At 38.3% G+C, this 24465-nt stretch overlaps 1 protein-coding gene across 6 annotated transcripts in view; it reads right to left on the reverse strand.

Moving 5' to 3' along the window:
- UTRN (utrophin) overlaps positions 1–24465 on the reverse strand; it is a 390409-nt gene that overhangs the window by 20450 nt on the left and 345494 nt on the right. For 5 of the 6 annotated variants that reach the window (XM_075088021.1, XM_075088020.1, XM_075088019.1 and 2 more), the window contains 7 exons: positions 23829–23986; positions 21247–21413; positions 18635–18746; positions 7227–7363; positions 5543–5581; positions 5241–5306; positions 2104–2169 (listed from right to left, as the gene is read on the reverse strand). In XM_075088021.1, the coding sequence (XP_074944122.1) occupies positions 2104–2169; positions 5241–5306; positions 5543–5581; positions 7227–7363; positions 18635–18746; positions 21247–21413; positions 23829–23986 (745 nt within the window). The remainder of the gene's footprint in view (positions 1–2103; positions 2170–5240; positions 5307–5542; positions 5582–7226; positions 7364–18634; positions 18747–21246; positions 21414–23828; positions 23987–24465) is intronic. The other variant, XM_075088018.1, reaches the window with a different exon arrangement.

Raw genomic sequence — 24465 nt, forward strand, 5'->3', positions numbered from 1 at the left:
AATGTAGACAACTTCTTACTCATACTCTTTGGAGCATGAAGAGTGTTAAAATTATTGTTGTCAAACTTGTTAACCTGACAAGACTGAAGCAGTAATTTTCCAATGTTAAGTGCAACTATGCCTCTTTTCTAGGTTCACAGTAAACTGAAGAACTCTTGAGAACTGATAAAAATAAGATTATGGAACAGAACTCCAATTGTGAGAACCAGAGAATTTGATTTCCAAACCAGTGATCGTCTCCTGACTGTTTGGAAGAATACCATAGGAAAATGATATTTTGCTCAGGTAGGTTTCCAGCATGGGCATCTGAGCTGAAAAAATGTGCATCCAAGTTTCAGATTGCTCCTTCAAATTCAGTCTATAAAGAGCGATTACACCATGCTCATTTCTATGTCGAACTGCATTTAAACAATAAGAATAACTATAATTCTAAACTCCTAATGTTCCATCTGTAGGTGACTTATGATCCAAACTGGGATCCAAACTTCATAGCTGTGTAGATCCCTGCAATAGTTTAACTCCAAGCTTTAAACCACAGTTGTTTGGAATTCTGTGAGTACTTTGGTATGTACCTTAACGAAAGCATGCATTATTACTTGCAAATAAAACAGAAGGTGCCATTTGGTACAGATGTTACTTCCTTGTCCTCCCTGGCCTCTAAATATCTGCATATTTTGTTTGTGTAACAGTCCCCTTTTGACAACAGGACTGAGAGCCAAATTCAGAAGTCCCTCTCACATATCGGTACATAAGTTCACCATGTTAATTCTTTTTCTTAAGATGAAGTTCACTTTTATAGGTGAATGGGGAAACTGCATTAAAATCAACAGCTAATTTTCCAGCAAAAATTAAGCGAATACACCCCTTTTTACCATTGGGATGGATGGCTGTTTGGTCTTTGTATATGAGTAGACTCATTAATTGCGAAATAAACAATTTGATCAAGTGTATGAGTATTTAGCTGCTTTCAAGTTTTCAGCTTTCCCTGCCAAGTAGCAGTAGTTTGCTGCCTTTTTTTTTTTTTTTTTGGAAGGGAAATGAAAAGGGAATAGTTTGGCTGCATTTCTGTCATTGGTGAGCCTAACAACGACAGAAACACATGAGAAGAATTACATATGAAAAAAGTTTTATTAGTTATGTAAATAGAGTTAATTAAGCAGGAAGGAGGAAACATTTAAAGATGATCACAAGTGCTTCTCTGAAGGAAAATTTTTAAAATCTCAAATAGTATATTCATGGGTAGAATAATTTCATGATTAGATTTTAAAACAGTAAATGAAAGTATTGAGAACAACAGCATTTCCTAACTAAAGCTGAACAAGAACAATTTCTGTTTCCTCTTTAAAAAGCTGATGACATCCATTAATAACTTAAAAGGGGGGAATCCTACTACGCTGATTTAACGAACAGAACTGATGATACACTGAGGTTAAAACATTCATATATTTCTACATTGAGAAAAATAATATTTAATTCATCAGTAATTTAAGGGGTTCTATGCTTTCCAGGTTCATCAATGCATTTTAATGAAGGCTTTTACCATAAAAGTGACACATAATTCAAAAAAGAAAATGGTGTTGGTAAAATTAATGTTGGACTATGTTTATATCCCCAAGTACAAACAGATCAGCAGCTGCCAAACTGAAATCTAAGAAAGTAGCAGCAACACTGTTTGGCTCTGTGGAACCTTCAATATAGATTTTAAAAAATTTTTTCAATGAGAATATTTTCCTGGGATTTCTCACAAACTATCGACCCACTCCATTGTCCACTTTGACATAGAAAGATTTCTTTTCTAATCTGATAAAAGCAGAAAAGGAATACAAACTAGAACCTATAGAACTGTGACTTTTTTCCAGTCATATGAAATGTCGTCCCTTTTGAGGCAGAATGGGTGACTAATTTAGTGTTCCCTGACATCATCAGAACATCACCAATTACTACAACTGGTGCTTGGAATAATGACATTTATACAGGCATCCTTAGTGTCATACTTACTAGCTAGTTCCCCTGGGTCTAAGTCCTGTGTTACAACTTATGAAGATTATACCATGCAGCTATAAGCAAAGTTCCTGGCAGCCTTAATGAGTATGAGTTACTTACACACTTCCTGTGGTGGAGCTACTGTCTGTGAGGAAGGAGCCATTGGTCCTTTCCATCTGTGCGAGCCTGAAAGGCAGGGAAGGATCATGACTTTCAGAGAACATGCTGCACAATTTAAACAGAAGCACTGTGAAGATCAATTCTACTTAGAAACAGCTCAGATATGGCAACCTTGGGATACGTAAATTGGAATCAACTCCTAGATTTTGTGACAGAAACCTATAATCCAGAAGACTTTTATGAGAAACTTGTGCTATGATTAACTAATTCTACTTGCCAAGCAACAAAGAACAAGTATATTTTCTATCTCTAGTATAATTATCTTCAGCACCACCACAACTCTCATGGTAAAATTAGTTAAAGAGATGTTTTTGCAGATGGTTTTCTTTTTGAATTTTGTAAAGCTGGACTAACAAAAGAGGATGAATATTTTTTAAATATAGCACATGCAACATCTGAAATTATGCTTGGCAAATAACATCACACTGTGGACAGACAAGTCTTGGACAACATCGGAAAAAACAGTGTAATTACAGGGATTCGTGGCCTATGGTTCTCATTTGGAAGGAATTAATCTAAAAGGACTGGATTATTACATTGTACATATAAGGCCATGCCACTAAAATTGCAGCAGGAATTTTCTGCCTATTCAGTTTTCTAGGAAAGATATACCTTGTTTACGTAAGACATACATAAAAATCTAGGAACGCTCAATGCCGTGCAAATACACTGGACTGCAAGAAACACAGCTATTTCCTTTACTATAAAGGTATCTTAATTTTACGTATGTTTTTGCAAGTGTGTTATGCATTATTGCAGACATCTTCAAGCTTCTTTTTAAAAGCACTGTGCAAGGCCCGTAAAGAAACGGGATCTCTGGTGTCTTTTAGCATGGAGCAAGCTTGCCCATCCGCACATTTGTTAATATTCCTCCAGGTTGAAGGAGGATAAACAAAAGCAAACACAGGATGAAGTTGTCTTGATCACCTCATCCCATCATGGCTCAGGTGGGACATTGTGTTCCAACACCTCTCCTGAAGGGCAGGACAAACTCCTAAGTAAGTAGAGACATTCAGACCATCTCTGCTCTGGGCCATCTCAGAGAGGTCTAGTTGATGTGAGTAACAAGAGTGAGTTAGATGCATACAAGTCACCTTTGTAATGCTGCTTAGCTCAGCATCCCTAAGTCTTTGATGAAACACCATTTTCAAAATCAGTCTTTACAGACTCTTTGTCACATAGGGAAGTAGTACAAACCCTGTATTTTTCAGAGAGGAGAGCCTGCCCTGAATCTCTTAACGAGCGAGTAATAGATATCCTGTCTCACAAATGCAGATTCTACCATGATCATCCTGTTTTCAAACTCCATCATTTAGTCAGGATTTGCTTGGCAGAGCATGTGAGGCCAGGAGACAGCCCTGATCACGGAGCAGAGGGAGACAAGGGAAGGGATTCAGAGTTGCCTTCAAGGCAGGATACAAACTGAAAGCTGTGAAAGGGAATTAGAAGCAACTCAGAGGTGACACAGCACAACAGAACAGGGAATCATGACTTGATTGCAGGTAGGGGGCTTTGTTAACAGAAAACTGAGAATTGAGTGTTTTTCAATCAGTGACAAAAAAGGTTTATAGAGTTTATGTAACTAGTTTATATGCAAAATCTGAACATAACAGATGCAACTAGGAAGCACACAATAAAAATCGTATGAAAGATACAGATGGAGTTATGTCTTCATTTCTTAGATTTTATTAGTAGAGGGGAAAAACACTTGAATAGCTTTAGAAAGTTAGCATATAGTAATTAGTATTTTTTAAGTTTGTGGTTTTGTTAACCAACTGCTGCACAGAGCAGGTATAGATTTTAGTTTTGTAGCCTTAGAGAGATACATGGTCCACCTTCTTCCACCTTCAGCAAGTCTAACCATGAGCAGAGCTGCTAAGAGCTGAGGCGGAGGAGAGGGAAAACAGGTGTTACACCCGGGATCTCCCTTGATATTTAGTGTGGGTCCAGAGTTTGTGCTTCATCTAGGCACAGAAAGCCACAGCATTCTGGCACCACAGGCTGAAAAAAGTACATAGGGAGACAGAAAATTCTCACATCTAAGTTATAGATTCAAAGAAATGTTGGGTGATTTAAATGAATTATATGTTCCAAATAATGGAAAAGCGCTACAACTTTGCCTTTGACAATGTGCTTTATACCACTTACGTAGGATGAAACTATTCATTATTTGGGGATGGAAGAAGAAAAAAAAAGGAAAGAAAAAACATGGAGGCTGACAGTAGGCAGCCCTTTAGGGTTAGTTTCTGCCCCGTTTTTCCCCTGCTACAAAGATAATCTGTTGGGTGTCCCAGGTATTTAACCAACTGTTTTGAATCTTTCTTATGGTGCCCATAAGTTAGAATTCAGTTAATCATAAGCTCTGAATTTTTATTCAAAAAGCTGAAAAAGTTAACATTGTATCTGCTCTCCACACCTAATAAACAACAATAAAAACACTGAAAGCAAACCCATGTCAGTTCCCATGGTAATATGTACCAATTTCTTTGTTGCCTAGAAGTTAGGTGTTTTTACTTGTTTTTGAGAGGGTACCTCTGGTTAGTGCTTAACTATCGCCAGCTCTTAATTGACAGAAGACTGTTCAATAAAACACAGAAGCATTGAGATGGACTTGGCAGAATCAACATTTTATCATGAAAGGACTAGGGTGATCCCCTAAAAGCCGGAACATAAAGCATTTGTAGTTATTATATGTTTTCTTAAAAGTCAATGGTAATGGGTAGTGTCAACCTATCATAGAAGAAAAGGAAAACCTGGGTCTAAAATCCTACAGAAAAAATTTATACGTCCAGTAAGTTCGGTTTATTTCCAAAAGTTAAAAATGAAGAAAGAAAAGGAAACCAGCACATTTTAGAAATAATGCACAGTAATTCTCCAAGTTTCCATTCTGTGTCACAGACAGCAGATTTAATGCATCTAATTTACATTTAATATGACCGTATTCAGAAGCTGATGATTTAAAAACACAGAGAATTACATCTTTTTACTAAATAATGCCCAGCCAGTAGAGTATATTAAAATCTGCAGGAATCAATCACGAAATGCAGTGTACCAATGAGAAACTGTGCATCTCTTACCTAGTAGCATACTGCTCTATCCTGGAGTGTGTGTCATCATGAAACAGCTGTGGAGACTGGGAAGGACTAGTTTACCAAAAAGAAAAAAAAGTGGTGCTAAAGCAATTCATGATATAGTCAACATTATTTTTAAAGTAAGTTAGACTCATGACAAATAAATACATTCACAATATTGCTGAGGGGGTTATTGCTTTGAGTCAGCCATGCCCTGTAGCTCATGCACATCGGATTAGCAGCAACTGAGCTAAAAGAGAACAACCAGTGTACTAAGCTTTCCAGACAAAGGGGTTCTGCATACTCACTCATATTGCTCTGGCCACATACTGATGAGAGTGATAGGACTGTAAGGAAGACAAAAAAAAAAAAGAAAAAAGGAGAGAAAGAAAGAAAGAAACTATGAAACAAAAACTTTAGTGCCATTTGAGCAAGAGAAAGCTGGAGAAACAAAATATTTTAACCAACAACCCGCCCAGATTATTCGAATCAGCAGCAACTGATGTAGAAGCGACAGCAACATATACTGCCATGTATCATGGAGAGACAGGAGACTGACTTTCATACTTAATTCTGTTAAATAAAAATAAATTTTTAAAAAATACCAAATCAGTGTTATTGGTTGAATCGCAGTACGTAAACCATAATCAGTTCATTTAAATTCTGCTCAAGTACTGCAGCTTTCTCTTTAAACTAATAAGAAAATATATTTACAAAAAAACTGAGGGGAAAAAAAACCCACCACCAACAAAAATACCCACCGTAAGTCAGAGTTCTCAATGTTTATTTTCCTACTGTATAGAAATAATCAGAGGTAAATACATATCATATTACATTCTGACACCTGAGTGCTTAGGATTCTTTTTTTTTTTTTCATTTTTTAATTTAAGGGAACATGTTGCTGAGTTTTGCCACCTGCAGGGCAGAGAACCAATACCAACGGTTTCCTCAGCATGATGCTGGCAATTTATGTGTATATTTCCCACATGACTGGACCAAGCGAGTTTCATCCTGACCTGTGATTACAGTTTTGACATTCCAATTTCCGGCACCATTGTCAAACTTTCATCACAGCAAAGCAGTTTTGCCTCCCTGTGTTGGTGTCATTTTGTTTTGTTTTTAAATACGGACCATCTGATGACTGCCCCAGTGAGTAACAATTTAACATTTGAATGTGCGTTGCTTCCTTAGAAGCCACGCCATCAATAATGCCAATTTTCAGATAACTTCCTCCCGTTTTTAAACCCAGTAATGAGCAGGCTTTGTTTATTGTAAAATGCACAGTCCTCCGGTCATGAAAACAGAGCACGGACAATGGCACAAGGCTGTTGTGTGCAGGCAGAGCATATATGTTGCAGCTTCACATTTGCTCTTGCTAGATAAGCAGTGCTGTGTTCAGATGATATAGCAGTACCGCAGACTCCAGGATGTCAAGAAGAGTCAATCCATGAAACTACTCCTAGCGCCCTGTCAACACATCTTAATTTTGCTCTTTTAAGAGTCTCCTTTGCTTACAACTACCAAGTAAGTAAATAAAGTGGAGCATTTCTGCCAGCACCATATGTAATACTATGGAGACACAGAGTTCTCTCTTTTATTAGGCCACCTGTGTTTCTGAAACCTGTAGGAACCTAATTAGCTCAGAGATTTCTAACTCCAGCAACTTTGAGATAATCAAATAAGCAGTGCAGTTCCAAAAGCCCAGTCTCCCTGAGCTATAAAACTGTTGTCTGTAAAACAGCCATTCAGCCCCCTCCAACGTTACCTGCTAAAGTCCATGGCTTTATGATAAAATGCTTACAAAAATCGAAGTATAAAATACCTTACTTTTTCAAAAACAGGCAAGACCTGCAAATAACGTGAAACACTACATAGAAAATAATACAGCACAAGGCTCTACAACTGCTGCTGATTATTTCTCGGGTTCCACTTCTTTGTTTTAATCGAATAGGCCAGTGACCCCAGGAGCAATTACTCTGTAATCAAGCTTACGTCTCCAGGTTGTCACCCTCCAATACTGTTTGCACAGGTAGGTAGCCAAGTCGGGGATGCTTTGCAAAATACTTCTTTGATCGGAATTTATTCTTGAGCACCTTCGTGAAGTCCCGTACATCTTCCCCAGATGTTGTCTTAAAAAGGGAAAAGAAATTAAATTGAGCATTGCTAAATAGCATTGAGATAACAGTGCTGCTACTGTCCTGATAAAGGATACATGGAAGAACTTCAAAATGTTAATGATGCTAAAAATGCCTTTTTAGCATCCTGAATTGTAGTACAGTAATAACAGTAATGCATCTACAAAATCTCTTCTATTGGAAAAAACAGCGAGGTTTCAAATTCCCAGCAATAAATGCATTGGATTTACCAATTACTTTATAAATTAGAGAAAAACCAAAACAGGTTCAAGTCTTAAGCTAAGCATTTATAACCAGTCTAACAAAACACAACAATTTAATTTATCAGGAAAGAAAAAGGCAAATCAGTTTGCCAGATATAAGGGGACACTCTTAGCCACTGAAAGTAATCTTGACTCATACACATGGAGCTTGTGACTTGCCCCACAGAACAAACCTGTAATGGCTCTGCTGAAAAAATACAGCTAACAGTAATGGCTTTGTTTAAAAAAAAAAAAACAAAGCTAACACAGCTCTCCGTGTTCATGAAGTGCCACAAAATACTCACTGCCTCCCATTCTATACCTAAACTGGAAAACTTTACCACCAGATGGGAGCAGTACATGCTAAACCATTCTCTGTTGCAATGGCCAAGTTTTTTACAAGCATTTTCTTAATTTACCAGCTCTCTTCCTTCAAGGTTTCTGCCACTATCTGTATCATTCCAGAGTATCTGTATCCCCCCAGGTGAAGTGCAGCCATTGTACAGGCACTGTTCAAAGGCACAGTCAGAGACAGGCCTGATAAGAACAATCACTGCCTGAAGTGAAACTCACAGACTAATTCAGTCCCCTCTTCATTACTGGAGGGTAAGACTATACAGAAATTAGCCACAGGATTCTGCAAGTCTAAATTTACAACTCCTTACCCCACCAGCAGCCTTTTTACCGGTCCCCACTGATGCAGCCCCTTCAAAACTGACAAGTGCTTAGCCCCGTCTCTCACCCCACATAAAATTAGCTGTGTTCTTTAGAACGGAATTAAAATTGACGCAACTGCTTTTAAAGATCTATTTAACTGGAAATAATCACAGCAATAATGGCAGTACTGCTTTGGTAATACTATTCAGTTAACTTCTGCTACAAAAGTAGGGATACAAGCAAAACATGCAGGCATAAAATACAAGGTGAAAACAGCAATAAAGATACCTGCAGGAAAAAACAGTAGCGCACGGTATGCCTTTAAAGTATAAGTGCTTACAGGCTGTACTGAGTACTTAAACAGAACGGTCCCCATGACATGTAGCAGTTACTATTAAGCATTTCTTCTTGCAACTGCAGTAAAGAAAAAGTGGCCATTGACTTCCTACATTAGCTGAAGATTTGCAATGGCTTCTACAGATTTCCAGCCCAAACTTGTAACAAACTACAGGCTGTATTTCTGTACCCTCTGCTTTGGGAGAAGCCTGTTAACGTAAAAGGATGCCGAAGCGGATGGGTATCCATAGGGAAAACAGAGTGAAAGACTTTTCAGTTTTGTACATTTTTTCCATGTTGTACTACAAAGAGGCCTAGGCGCAGGTCTGACAAACTACACTCTGATTTTATTCTCTATTGTCAAAACATAAAAATACTTCCCTATTCACCTATGTATTTTAATGTATGCATAATACATACAGTTACAAACTCTGTAACCCAGATCAGAAGAGCAATAAAAATTGTAGGTAATCAAACTGATGTTGGCAGGAGTTTCTCACATCTGGCTTTAACAAGTAACAACAAACTGAGTAAATTTGGCATTAAGAGGTGTTCGAACCCCTGAATTTTAATACAGGTAAATTCAGGGAGGGCTCAAAATGATTCTCGGAAAGCATCTACTCCAATCGCTGCATCATTCAAACACAGAACATTAGGCAGCTCAAAGGGCTGCTTGTTCTCACACACCAGTAACTCCAGCAGATGGAACTCTGTCCCAAGGCCAAGGATGAAAGTTTTAGTACCTACCCATTGCAGAAATAAATGTCTAATGAGCTGCCAAACTTTTTCTCTGGTATATTCTTTATTTGGTATGACAGCCTGACCTTGGAAAGTCTAATATGACTCTGTACTGACTGAGGACAATAAATACAGTGATATCCGAGCAGATTTGGAAGAACTATTTTAATTTACATGTAACTAAGATGCAACTCTTAGAAGTATTTCTCCTATGTTTTTTGCATATAACCACACTATACAACCCAATCCAATATCATGCCAAAAGAGGTTTACTATACTTTTATAAAAGAATAGCCAGGCACCGTTGTATAGAATCTATCTATTAAATTAAAGCCAACAGGTAGCTTGTACACTTCATTACATCGTGACATGTTGACTATTTTCACACAAGTCAATAGCATAAATGCCACCGTAGTTATAGAACTACTTCAAAAGCAAAGAAAAAAATCCTTTCATTCACTGAAAATTTCAGCCAAAAGATGATGTTTTCAAACTCCACTTAAAACCTCCGTTCTTAGAAGACAACAAAGTTCAGGAAGGAATGACTAAGATCCATGGCTGGCAGACATAAATAACTAAAAAAACTTCTGTAGCAGAAGGTCTCAAGGAGAAAATCTATAACAACTGAAAAACTGGCATTAGCACTCTTCAATATACCAGCCAAAAACAAATGGAGTCATAAATCACAAACTGAAACCAGATAAAATTCCTTGTAAACCAACGCAAATTTTAAAAAACTGGGATTTACATTGAAAGCAGTGGAAAAAACAGAATAAGCTGAGACATGGTTTTCATATCTAGGTTAAAAAAGCAGTTGGTATATATATTAGAAACAGAACAAGCCTTTGTTGGGAAAAAGTAATACCAAGAATGTAATAAAGCAGTTGGAGAGGACTAAAATAAGATATAAAAATTATAATAATCAAACACAAATATTAAAACATGTGAATATATAATACTTACAACACATATATATATTTATTTATATTTCTCACTATTCTCTTTTTTCAAAGAAAAAATACAGTGATAATAAAACCCAAACAATTTTCCATTCCGTTCACTGCACCTGCCTATGTTGAAAGGAATAGTTGCACCTAAGTCATCATTCTCTTAATTACATTTCTTATGTCGAACACAAAACCAAAGACATACACACAGAAACTGATTCCCAGAAGAGATGTGAACCTGACTAATGAACACTGCCACTATCCCCAGCCAGATTCTGTGCATTATAAGGAATCTGGAGAGAAATGTACACAGACATTCAATACACACAATAATCAAGCAAGTTCCAAAAAAATACATTTCGTGTAATAAGACATGCTCAGTGATCCAAAATTTACAGTACAAAAGAACATCTATGTCATTTAAAAGGACTTTAGTTTATTCTTAATAGAAGCCCCAGTAGACATACCTGAATTTGATACCATTTGATGCTCAACAAATGCTTCAGCTAATTTTAAGGTTTGGGGTTTAAAAACAAACAAACGAAAAACCACCCCAAAACCCAAACAAATGTTTTTACATTTCCATATTTTTATTTCTTGACATTTTAGTTATCTGTAACACTTGGTAGAATCCCTACCGTGAGCCTGACTGCTCTTAATGGAAAACAAAACAAATTCTTAGACCTATTTATGGTAACAGCTACAATATGCGCAGGTATGGTGATAGCTGCATCTTAAAGCAGCTGTCAGCTAGGTGACACCGGGAGGCTGGGAAAGTCCCCAGTGGAGGATATGGGGTAGAGACAGATACTTCATTCCTCTATTTTTATAAAAATTGACACTTAAGAATGCAACTCACCCATAAATTAAGCACTTGTTTAAGTGCATACATTCATTCCCATTCAACAAAACACCCACACTTTTAAAAAGCATTTCTTATTCCTTGATAGATGCATGACATAAGGTACCACAAAAATTAGGTTATTAAATATATAACAACTGCATTTATGGCTGCCACTGCCACATTGGCGATGTCTCCGCTGTGTAACATCGTGAGGATTACCCTTCTAGGACCAATTCTGAATAGAGGCATTTCATAGCAGTTTCTCACCAAGAGATTGATTATAAATTGTGTGCATATTTTAGTTTACTCCAATGAAATCAAGTTCTAATTTCAAGAATACCTAACTTACCTCAGAATTTCACAGAATTTAACAAATTAAATTGCAAAAGTGTAGCTGATCACATAAGCCAGCTATCTGAGCAACTCTAAGAGCGAGACCTAGAGGAAAGCATATTGCCCAGATGCTAGGTATAAAAGACTGCCCTGACCAGATACCTATTCTTCTCAAGGCAAAGAATAATCTCTGAGCTCCACAGCTGGAAGCAATGTTCTGCATGCAAAATAGTCAGGTTTAACCATTCTTGCTGCTTTCTTTCATCTTCCCCACAGAACAATCCCATTTTGATAACAGTGAAGCATCATGCTGGGTGCATTGATAAGCATGTCAAGATGAAACCACTGACTTATGTCAGTTTGTTGCTTATAAAACACTGAGGCTGCTTAACGTTCAGGAATGTATCTGTCTTCTCTGGATGTCAGTAGCAATTACATTTTCAGATGACTTACCTAGAGAAGTCTTAACAGGCACTATTGCAGATAAGCTTTATTGTGCCTGGAAAATAATTCCAGTCTAGGGTAAACTATCACTCAACCAAAAATTTCTGACTTCTTGCCTGTCATGTTCTGAGCTCTTTCAGGGAAATAGAATTCTGGTTATCTGGCAGATGAAGGGGTTAATCTTTGCTGCCATCATTTTGTATAGAAAGGCTACAAAAAAAAAGTTCCCAAAATAAGGAGCTGTGCCAGGTGAGTGTAGTGGCACAGAACTACAAAAATTGATTATACTTGCACTGAGGTCAGGAAGTAAGACTACTTGCAATGAGAAAATTTTCAGAACTGCTGATTTGATATTTGTACGTTACCTCAGAAAAGCTGCTTTTAAGGTTTTACTGTAGAATATAGGAGTTGTGAAGTGGAAACAGTTTGGAGAAAGAAAACTGATGCAGTAACTATTTCCATCTGAAATTCAAAGGACCCGTTGGTACAGAAAGCCATATTAATATAACACAAGTACCACTACTGAGAGACCTTCCATTCCAAAAAAGCTAAAAGTAAATCATGTAGGTATTTAATGTAAGAATATTCCTGATTAGATGCTAGGAAAACCTTACAGATTTTTTCACGTCTCTCAAATTCTACATTAAGAATCCTATTTCTCCATCTTTTCTGAAAAAGACTATTTAAAGGTGAAAAAAACCCTATAACAACTTTGCATTTCTACTACTTAGAGACAGTAATGCTTTTACTTCCTTACACCATCCATCTCTAAATCCTGAATGAAAGAAAAAAAGACAACGGAAGCCATGATCATGAATTTTTGTATTTCCAGCATCAAGAACACTAAAATGCAAGCCAGGATGAACGCTAAATGTCAGTACAGATTAGGATGCAATAACTACACAATTATCCAGTGTAAATAGCCCTATTCTGAAATTAAGAAGCAATTCTCACCTGATGCAAGTATTGTGAAACTCATTAAAATGGAGACTGGTCCCCTTGCAAATTTAATTTTAAAAACAGATTACTTAAGCCATTCTCCAAATTATTTTAAATTTAAGTAGAAGTAAGTGAGCTTCTGAGAAATCTCTTCATACCCTAGACTGAACTGCTTACTTGAAGACAATTAAAAGGTCTCTCCATCTGCAGCTAAGCTCCAGCTCCAAATGCCAGCTTCACTAATCAGGGATGCATTTTTTTTCCTAATTATTGCTAGTACTCTTGATATTAATGTATTAATACACATTAATAAAGTCTAGCTTCCCTTTCTTACTGTTAATGTGGTTTGATGAGTACATGTATTTGTATTCTGCAACACCGGCCACAAAAGTGACATTTTAACAACAACGGCCTTTCAATTTGGTTGAAAAGGTAGAGTAGATGCACTCTTCCTATTCAGGCTAACTGTACCATAATAGAATGGATTCTAAAGAATAATTCATTGGCCTTTGGTACCTTCTTTTCATTTTTTTTTAATTTAATAGAACCAGCTCTATGCTATTTTTGGGGCATTATCCCATTTAAACATATAAACCGTTCTACTAACTTACTGCAAAGAATTTTGCAATCCTTCACTGTTATATTGTGCTAAATGAGCAACAAATTAGCACACCAAACAGTGCATTATTACAAATAGTAATAATAAACAATACTGGATTCTTGTTGTGAAATCAATTCTTTATTCCTGACTTAATTCAGTTGAGATTAGCTAAAATGGATTGCATGTAGGTACTGACTATGGAAGTCAGAGGCATAGAAGTAGTCTGTTCATATAATGGGTCTTTTCTTACAGAAATGGAGCTAGCAGAATGTACTTACAGAAAGACCCAAGAAAACCTGCCACCCCCATATTCATCTTCCAAATTAATGGGGGGTAGTACTGGACTTCTAATTTTATGCATCACCTATATTATATGCCAGCTCTTTTATTCTGCTCTACTTTAAAGTAAGTGAAGGAAGGCAAGTGTATAGGAGGTAAAGGAAGGAAATTGGATGAGTTTAATCAAGAATGTAATCTTATTCCCCTTATTATCCCATAGTGGATTCACCTCATTCCTCCTGTATTTCATGGAAAGAAGGGACTTTTTCCTTGGGTCACCTTATTTTGCACTTAATATTGCTTTAGAACTATATTGTTTTTGCAGCAGGAACAGACATCTTCATTATAAGACAAGCTGTTCCTAGTTCCAGTGGCAGTGGAGATTCCAGCCATTTCCAGAATATATTTTTCTGTATGACAGTCTTTACTTGTAAACGAAATGGCTCAGTTACATAATGTGAACATGTTTAACGAGAACTGAAAATTCCTCTCTGATATCAAATCTGCTGCTTCAGACAAAACCCAGAAGTCATCAGAAGAAATATACCATCCTGTTCTAGGGAAAGTACCATACCCCATACTAGATATAATCTGTTTTATTCCCCTTCAATTTCCCAACATGTATTTGACTAATGCAATGGGAAGGGTATCTTATTACATGGAGCAGCAGCATTATCTATTCTGACACACCTTATGCCTTCATTTCTGAATTTTCTATAGGCTACAGATATTAACAAAGAACATTTCTGCTCTATGACCGTGATATAAACTGAAGATGAGTTTGGAGACAACTTTATGAGGAAAAAAAAAATCTAAGAAAAATACATCTCAAATATGTTCAGACTGTTCTGGCTACACTAGCTAAGGAGGCAAGTAAACAATCAGTTGTGGGTATATCCTTTTATTGGCATAACTGTTAATGTTTGGAAGTAAAATAAAACTCTATAGAATCACAGACTGGCTATGGTAGGAAGGAACCTCTAGAGGTTGTTTTGTTCAACCTCCCAGCTCAAGCAAGGCCATCCAGAACCACTTGTCAAGGACCATGTCCAGGCAGCTTTCCAGTACCTTCAAGGATGGACACTCCACAACCTCTCTAGGCAATCTGTGCCAGTGCTCAGTCACCCTCACAGAAAAAAAATATAATTTCCTGATGTTCACAGGGAACTGCCTGTGTTTTAATTTGTGCCCACTGCCTCTGGCCCTGTCACTGGGCACCGCTGAAAAGAGGCTGGCTCCCTCTCTTCACGTATTTATATATACTGATAAGATCCCCCCTGAGCTTTCTCTTCTCCAGGCTAAACAGTCCCAGCTCCCTCAGCCTTTTCTCTGCAGCCCCTTAATCATCTTTGTGGCCCTGCACTGGACTCTATGTTTATGCCTCTCTTGTACTGAGAGCCCAGAACTTAACCCAGTACTCGAGGTGTGGCTTTACCAGTGCTGAGTAAAGGGGAAGGACAGCCTCCTTGTTGGTGACCTTGACCAACCTGATAGCCTTCTATGATGGTGTGACTGGCTGGGTTGATGAAGGGAGAGCAGTGGATATTGTCTATCTCAACTTCAGTAAGGCATTCGACACTGTCTCCAATAGCATCCTCACAGGCAAGCTAAGGAAGTGTGGGCTGGATGTAGTGGACAGTGAGGTGGACAGAGAACTGGCTTAACAGAACTCAGAGGGTCGTGAACAATGGAGCAGAGTCTGGTTGGAAGCCTGTAACTAGTGGTGATCCCCAGGGGTCTGTGCTGGGTCCAGTCCTGTTCAACATATGCATCAATGACCTGGATGATGGGATGGAGTGTAACCTCAGCAAGTTTGCTGATGATATGAAAGAGGGAGGAGTGGCTGATATGCCGGAAGGCTGTGCTGCCATCCAACGAGACCTGGACAGGCTGGAGTGCTGGGCCGAGGGGAACCTCATGAAATTCAGCAAAAGCAAGTGTAGGTTCCTGCACCTGGGAAGGAACAACCCCATGTGCTAGTACAGGTTGGGGGCTGACCTACTGGAAAGCAGCTCTGTTGAGAGGGACCTGGGAGTGCTGGTGGACAACAAGTTGACCACGAGCCAGCACTATGCCCTTGTGGCCAAGAAGGCCAACAATATCCTGGGCTGCATTAAAAGGAGCGTGGCCAGCAGACCAAGGGAGATTATCCTCGCCCTCTACTCTGCCCTAGTGAGGCCCCATTTGGAGTACTGTGTCCAGTTTTGGGCCTCCAGTTTAAGAAGGACAGGGAACTGCATGAGCAAGTCCAGTGGAGAGCTACCAAGATGATCAGCGGACTGGAGCATCTCTTATGAGGAAAGGCTGAGAGACCTGGGTTGTTCAGCCTGTAGAAGGCTGAGGGGGGATTTCATCAATACCCATAAATATCTAAAGGGCAGGTGTCAGGAGGATGGGACTAAGCTCTTTTCAATAGTGCCCATGACAGGACAAGGCCAATGGGCAGAAGTTGGAACACAGGAAGTTCCACCTCAATATGAGGAAAAACTTCTTTCCTGTGACGGTGCCAGAGCAGCGGCACAGGCTGCCCAGGGAGGCTGTGGAGTCTCCTTCCCTGGAGACATTCAAAATCCGCCTGGATGCATTCCTCTGCCCCCTGCTCTGGGTGTGCCTGCTCAAGCAGGGGGGTTGGATAAGATCATCTCTAGAGGTCCCTTCTAACCCCCACCATTCTGTGATTCTGTGACCTTCCTCCTAACACAGCCCACAATACCATTAGCCTGCTTAGTGGCAGGGACACATTTCTGGCTCATGGTCAACTTGTTGGCCACTGTAGCATTAAACAAATTGAAAAAAGTTCTACTTTAACCATTTTGTATCAAAACCAACATATTTGACCATCAAAATAATGAAAAAACCCCCTGTTGTATAAATAAAGTTAGAGGCCAGGCAATGCTATGAATTATGCCAAGGATATTTCTATGCCCAGGCAGCAGGACAGACAGGACATCTTTTCATACTTCTTCAGTTCCAATAAGAAAATATTAGGTTGTATGTCAAGAAACATATCAAACTTGTAGCTACAGCAGATAAAGAATCTGCATTGCAGAGATATATAGGCTTTTATATTCAACACACCCATTGTTACATAAAATTCATATTTTGTACATGCAACATTTTCTCCCTTCTAAATATTTGTTGTAATTTCAAAACATAGCCTTTAAACAGCCAGTAAGTGTCTCAGGTAGGTGAGAAGGGACAAGAGGAAGCAGAAAGAAAAAAACCACAGTGACAGAATATAACAAAAATTAGAACTTGCCGAAAAAACAACAAAGCTGCAATCAACTTAAAAAATTCTTGAGTATGTAGCCTGGCATACCAATTTATCAATCAAATCCTATCATTAAGTTATAGAATTAATGAAGATAAGACAACATAACTGATGCTTTCTTCTGATAACAATAAAGTGAAAATACTACTTAATTGAATTTGAATTACGTTACAGAAGACACATTGGGTAGAAAAGAGCAGGAAAACACAGATAATAGAATCATAGAATGTACTCAGTTGGAAGACACCTGCAAGGATCATCGAGTCCAACTCCTGTCCCTGCACAGGACAACCCCAAATTCACACCATATCTCTGAGGGCACTGTCCAAGTGCTTCTTGAATAGCATCAGGCTTGGTGCCGTGACTGCCTCCCTGGGGAGCCTGTTCCAGGGCTCCACCACCCTCTGGGTGAAGACTCTTTCCCTAATATCCAACCTAAACCTCCCCAGGCACATCTTCCTGCCATTCCCTTGGGTCCTATCGTTGGTCGCCAGAGAGAAGAGATCAGCGCCTGCCCCTCCTCCAACCCTTGACAGGAAGCTGCAGACCTCGATGAGGTCTCCCCTCAGTCTCCTCTTCTCCAGGCTGAACAAACCAAGAAGTGACTTTAGCCTCACACAGTTTCTCCTCTAAACCCTTCACCAACTAATAAGCCCAACTACTACAGCAAAGGACAGTCAAATAACTCTGAATTTTTTTCCTAATAAAAGAATCCACAGAATCTTGTAACACTATTGGAAATCAGCTCTATTTCAGTTACATTCTGGTCTGAATTTGTTTTTCTGAGCATACAGATGTTTCATCACTGTTGTTTAATTTACATACCAAATATCCCATGAATTTATTTGTGACAGAGTTAAAATTCTTAAGAATATAAACAACTATCAAATAAAAAAAGTGAAAGGGGTATTTGTGTGAAGGAAGTTACCCACTCCTCCACTTAAAGGCTCCTAGAAACTTCCTTAGAACATTCCTTTGAAATTTCATCAAGAAAATACTGTGTTGTAAAATTAATTTTTATTAGCTAATGCAGGCAAACCTCTCACACCATTTTTTCCTTAGAAATTGACAATTCTGTTCATTTTTCTTCCAGCTACACGCCAATTTTTAAATATCCCCATAAAGAGTAATTACTCAGGGGAATAAAGCATGACATATTGCAACCACATTTTCATGACGTAAGCAAAATGTTGGACCTGAAAGCAAAGATCAAGCACCTTTAAAAATATTAAAGTGCATTATTGGAATATTAAATATTCTTTATCACTGTATAGCAATAGTAAAGTGAGTCCCTTTTCTCTGACATTTTCTCACCCTTATAGTGTGTGTATGTGCGCGCATAAGTACTGCAATTATATTCCAGCTTTGTTTTTACTAAGCAAAAATGAAGTTCTTCTCTCAGAGGTGGATACTTTACTAATTTCTACAGAACCCAAACACCGCCTACATAAATTCAGCAGCACTAGAACAGTCCCCGATGACTTTCAGATAGAAAGGCAGAAAGACAGGCCCCACTAAAGATATGAAAAGAAATCCTGGCAAAATATCTAGGTGACAAAAGACTACGAAAGAAATTTAGACCTCAAATAGTGCAAAACCAATCCCATACGAACAGTCAGTAAATTGGTACTCACAGGTATACAATACTCCACCATTGGGTAATGCAATTTATGCCCCTTTGCTGTACGGCCGGAAAAGAAACAGCTCTGACAGACATCATAGTTGAAATGTTTTAAGCTCCGGTACCTATGGGGACATTAAACAAAGAGATTAGAGCTTCCTAGGTTTAGTTCTAATATTTACTTGTTATTAAACCTCACAAAGCAGATCATTCTCTGAAATAGTGTCACGTGCTTTTCAGCAGCAGCAACACAAAGACACAGTGAGTTTGTTGGGATTAGCTTAGAAACCACCTTGAAGCGCACGGGAGTGCACAACCAGGACACGGCAGGGCCAACACTCGGCACAGCAGCAGACCCAGGGGCACCGGTGCCGCTGCTGCAGCGGCACAGGACACAAGAAACCCGCAGCCCTCTTAGTCTACTTCACACAATCTTCCTACACTATACAGGTCACCTCTGAGTTTTTAAAAAGAAATTCCTGCCTCGTATAGCCATATAGAGAGCCAATGTCAATCGTCTATTGCCCAAGTTGCTCGGAAGCAGAAAATCTTACAGGCATCAGCTTCAGAGATGGAATGTGAAAGGTTTATAATTCTCAAGTTCAAACTGATTTTAAACTATGTTGTTTTAGTTTTCTTTTCATCTCTCTCGTATTCAGATGGCATCTCAGAAAAAAAATTTCTAAACCAGACTAGTTTACTTTTCTGTGTTTCTACATTCAGCAGTTAGCTTAAATGTTTTTACATTATTCTGATGCTCAGAAATTCTAAACATGTTTCAGAAAATAAAACTCTTGAGAATTCATGAATTGTAAAAATAACATAAAATTAAGTTTTAAGATTACATTGATTTATTTACTTTTTTTTTTAAGAGCATGTACAGTTATAAACAAGCTACTAAATTTATACAGTATCTCTTGTATTAAATGTAGGTACCAGGAGCATGATATTTTTTTTTTAAAGCTAAAGCTGACTAAAGCAACAATTCCATTCCAGATTCCACCCACTGTTTTTTGTAGTATGGTTGTTCTGACCAGAAGAGGTTATATCATTTGTATGAAACTAAAATGAGCCAACTCAACCAAACTGAATAGCTACTGAGTAGCTGAAGTTTAAATTAAATTGCTTCCTGAGAGCAGTTTTCAGTACCAACCCACATTTTCCCTCTGACCAGTTTTATGCTTTGTTTTCCAAGACAATATGTGTCTATAAATGTAAAGGTTCACTTTTAAGGATGCCGATGCAACTGTTCATAATCTTTACTCAGAGCCTGTGTATTAAATCTGCTAAGATGCTAGATGCCTTTGTTGTTACAGATCTGAATGATTTCTACAATGAAGTTAGAGAATGAGCCATTCTTTTGTCTTCCTTTCTTTTTTTCTCTCTCTATGCCCCCCTTCTCCACTCAAAATATTTCAGTTCAGACAAGATTCATCAGCCCCAACTTAGGCATCTAAAAGATATCTGAGCTGAAGCTTTGTCACTCTAGGCTCCCTCAAGCCTTAATTAAGAAAAATAGGATGTTTAGAGAAATTTAATCTCCTCTTAAGACAGGCAACAAAGTTTGATCAGATGAATTACTTTTGAAAGCATTCACATATCTATATTTATAGTAAAAGAAGAGGGTTGCTAGCTCAATCTTATAAGACTGATTAAAGCCAGCATGCCTAAAGCTAGGCGAGATGAATCTGACCTCTGGATTCATATTATCATTCTTTAAAACAACAAAGAAGGAGAAACAGAAAGCATAGGGAACAAAAATTACTCATTTGACTGGATATCTGAAGAAAAGTCTTAGAATCAGTTACTAGAAACACTGCTTTATATCGTTCCTAAATAATACACTCGGCTTCATGACCACAGCAGAGGAAAAAGTTATGTTTAGCTCTAGTCCCTATTGTTTTTTTTTTTACCATCATTTTATAGGCTGGAGCAATCAATTCATAAATGCATGTTGGTTGTAACAGTAATCACACTAAGGGTACCAACTATCTCATGACCCATGATGATAATTCATAGTAAAAATCATATTGTTTAGGAGGATAACATGGAGTATATCCCTGGTGACATTTTTTTTTTTCTTTTAGAATTCACAGCTTCCTTTAAACAGATGGAAGTTAGATTACATTTGATGCTTTAGACAGGAACTGTGCAAGTCTCATCACAGTAACGTATCAATGTTTGTGCTAAGCAAGGAAAGATTGCTGTTGAAGGATGTTTAGCATTGCCTGGCATGAGTTAGTTTCCCAAGCCTTATGCAGGAGAGCAGACAGCCCGCCCACATTTTTTCTTACTGATCAGCTCCTTTTGGTCTTGTGCTTACAGAACACACGGGGTGCCTTTATACTTCATTTGCTACCTATTGGATCCACCAATGCCAAAACACCCGATGATAGCCTGCCCTGCACACCTGTCAGCCACAGGACCATTGGATGTCTAACAGCGGTACTGCAGGAGACAGAAATGCACTGGCACAGGCCACACTGTGGCCTCACCATGGGTGGCAGATCCCATCTTAAAGCAGGAAAACGGTGGGAAAACAAACAGGAAGAATTGTACTTGTTGGAAGATTTACAAGTGTGGATATTTTCAGAGAAACCTAGCACACAATTCCCCTTCTCTTACCTAAAGCCAACAATTGGACACTCTTTACAGATGTTGCACTTGGCCTGATGTTTTGCTGTTTCTGCAGCTGCCACACGGTGTAGAACTGGTAGCCATACCATAGACTGTGGTTCTAAGCGCATCCAATCTATAAACTCCTTTACAGTTATTTCTGGCTTATTGTGGTTCTATGGAGAGAAAAAACAAAAACAACATCCAAATTAAAAAAAAACAAACAACAAAAACCAACAACAAAACACCAACACACACAGAGAGGCAGATCTTCCTTAGAATTCAACAAAAAAAAAAAACAAAAAAACTGTGTCAATCCTTTCCGTGCCAGGTTAATGTAAAGCTACTTACAGGGCACAAGAAACAACCTCAATTAAAATACAAATAAAGAAAACAAGCTAGTCAGTAAGAACAGAAAAGTTTAGCCACACAGACTAAACAGCTGTGATAGTGGAGACAGATGGTAACAAATATGGAGTACATAGCAAAGGAGTAATGTGTTCCATAGTAAAGCCAACTTTGAACTAGAAGGACTTGAGAAAGAAGGGAGCATGAAAGGGAAACATTCTGCAGTTCAGACACACTAAAGACCTGGTTGTCTTTTGAATTAAGATTGATGCAAGACCGCTAAAAGTCAGTAGTCCTTGCATGTGCCTACTAATTGCCATGAGGCTCATGCAATTTTTTGTATTGTATTCTGAGCCCATGGTGTTCTTTCAAGTTAGCACGTTAAACAAAGACATAAATAAACAGGAAAATAAATAATGAGAGAGAAAAATCTGTCACTTATAGGTGATCACTGCAAGAATACAGCAGAGCTGAAGTATTAGTATGATTGTTTTAAGAAGCAAACACACTTCCACGTTCTTTTTTTTTTTTAAGTTGCAAGCACCAGAGGGGCCTAGCTTTAAAGGTACTATATTAATCAACTTTGTCAGCAGTAAGGCCAGAGGTCATCTTTCTGAGCTCACTGGAAGTAAGGGAACTCAATTTAAAATGAAAGTTATTCTTAAATGGTAACACATGACAAGAAGCAACACTAGGCTTCTTAACCTATTCACAGTCCAAGTCAAGTTTTACCAGTAAAAGGGAGCAGCATGAAAAAGAATAACGTGCTTGCCCCACCAGAAAAATACTTGTTTTCACTAGACTGAGATAACTCTGTCCTGCAGCTGCCCACTTCCTCTAAGCTCTCTTAATGACCAGGGACTGAACTTGAGCTATTCACCTGAGACAAGGGATGCAACCTCATCATCAGTATAATCATAGCATCACATGAAGTATTTCAACACTACCTCGACAGTACCCCTCACCCATATTTGAACAGCATAGGAGATGGGGCAGATCCTGGAGGGACATGAAGATCATTCCTCTGTGGCAGAAAAAGTCTGCCACTAACAAATGAATAATTTATTTCAGTATGACTTGAACCACTCAAGACCAGTGGTAGCTATGCCAAGCACCATCCCTTACCATCTGAAGAAGCAATGTTAAATCCTCAGAGGAATTTTTGCACGGTTAATTGGTCAAACCAACTTCCGTTAGTATCTACCAAATTATTCATGATCTGGACATACATTCTTCCAATTCCAGTCAGCTCAGACTCCAGAAATGAATCTAAAAGTTCTGAGAAAAGCTAGCAAAACTGAATTTTTCAAAGCACAGGATGAAAATGTAGAAATATCTATGACAGAATGGCAAAAGAAAAATGCTCTGAAAGTTCACTGTAACATTTAATGTTTGAGTCAATAAAATCAGAAATACTAAAGTCAGTAGATTTATATATGGATTAAAAATTCAGTATGGTATATATAATTTCTTACAATGCTCAAAGCAGCCACTTTCACAGAAATAATACACTCAAGCAGTATAGTTATCACTAGCAAGCAGTCGGAGCCTCAGGCATCCCTGACGAAGTCTGAGTTAGGTTGTGTTCCATTACAACATCCTCTTTTTAATTCTCATCTTCTTTAAACAGACAGACACTCCTTGCAGCCTCATTAACCCCCTGCATGTTGCGTGCAGCTGAACAGCAGGCTGTAAGACAGCTTTATTCCATGTTCTGATCTGCTGCATAAAGACCCAGAATATATAAATGACTATGCTTGAAGTTTTGTGCAACTGCAAGCTCTTTTGTCAGTAAAATAATGCTAAATAATTCCCTGATGCACCAGATCAAAAATTACTATCAACATCGTTCTTTTGTTCTGTTGAGATCACGACTTGTTCCAGCAGGGGAAAGCACGTTGTTCTCACAGTACCAGGTTGCTTTGAATGATGCAAAGCAGGATAATTGGCTGCTACAAAATTTTTAGCAGCTTTTAGAGCAGCCAATATTGTCAAAACCACAAAGATTTATATATTCTTTTTGCTAAAAAAGTAATTTGCTTGATCTTCTCCTAAACCAAAAACCATCTTTTACAGCTGCATTTTCACAATAACTTCCCACATTTAGTTGCCGGAACATATTAATTTCTTTTCAAAAACTCAATGGATGTTTTCAAATTCCTCACTTTTTATACCATGTAAAAGTGAATCTTAAGACTTCAGAAAGAGGGTTTTTTTTCACATGAAGGTCTTTGTTATCTTACCTGTTGGAAGCAGCTGCGCACGCTGGGTTCAATGTTGCTGCCACCAAAGGCTGCCACTTCCCCAAGCTGCCGTGGGATCTGGATAGCGTCATGAAGCAGCAGGCCCAGCTGCCTCTGGTCGCACATTTCTGTGGGGCCTGCCACTTCCTTGAAGAGATCTGCAACACCAACAAGAAGCACCGACTCATTTCATTTCCATGTACACCCCTTTTTGTTCAGTAACACTGCAGCTTGAGCTTTATAATTTTTGTAATCCAGACATGGTTACAGATGTCCTCTGTCCCATTTACAACAGTCTACCCTCATCTAATCTTGATTACTTTGACTATGTTTTCTTGGTCCACAACCATACAAATGAGAAAAGGAAGGCCAAATGAATAGAACTATACAGCTTCTTATGGCATCTCTTTACGACACTGTACGTTGCAGCTCCTGTTTTACCTAGGAGCAGCTGTATGAAAAAATAATAAAAAAAAGACACCACAAAAATCAGAACAGCTTTTTGTTCTAATCCACCATTACCACATTGCTACCCTGGTATTTACTAAGTTTTCTACGTTATCACTAGAGAAGAAGGAAATAGTATTTCAGAAATCCATATCTTATGCTAAAATCTATGCCATCCTTCAGCTGCTTG

This window comes from Phalacrocorax aristotelis, chromosome 3 (assembly GCF_949628215.1).
Source record: "Phalacrocorax aristotelis chromosome 3, bGulAri2.1, whole genome shotgun sequence".
NCBI classification, from domain to species: domain Eukaryota; kingdom Metazoa; phylum Chordata; class Aves; order Suliformes; family Phalacrocoracidae; genus Phalacrocorax; species Phalacrocorax aristotelis.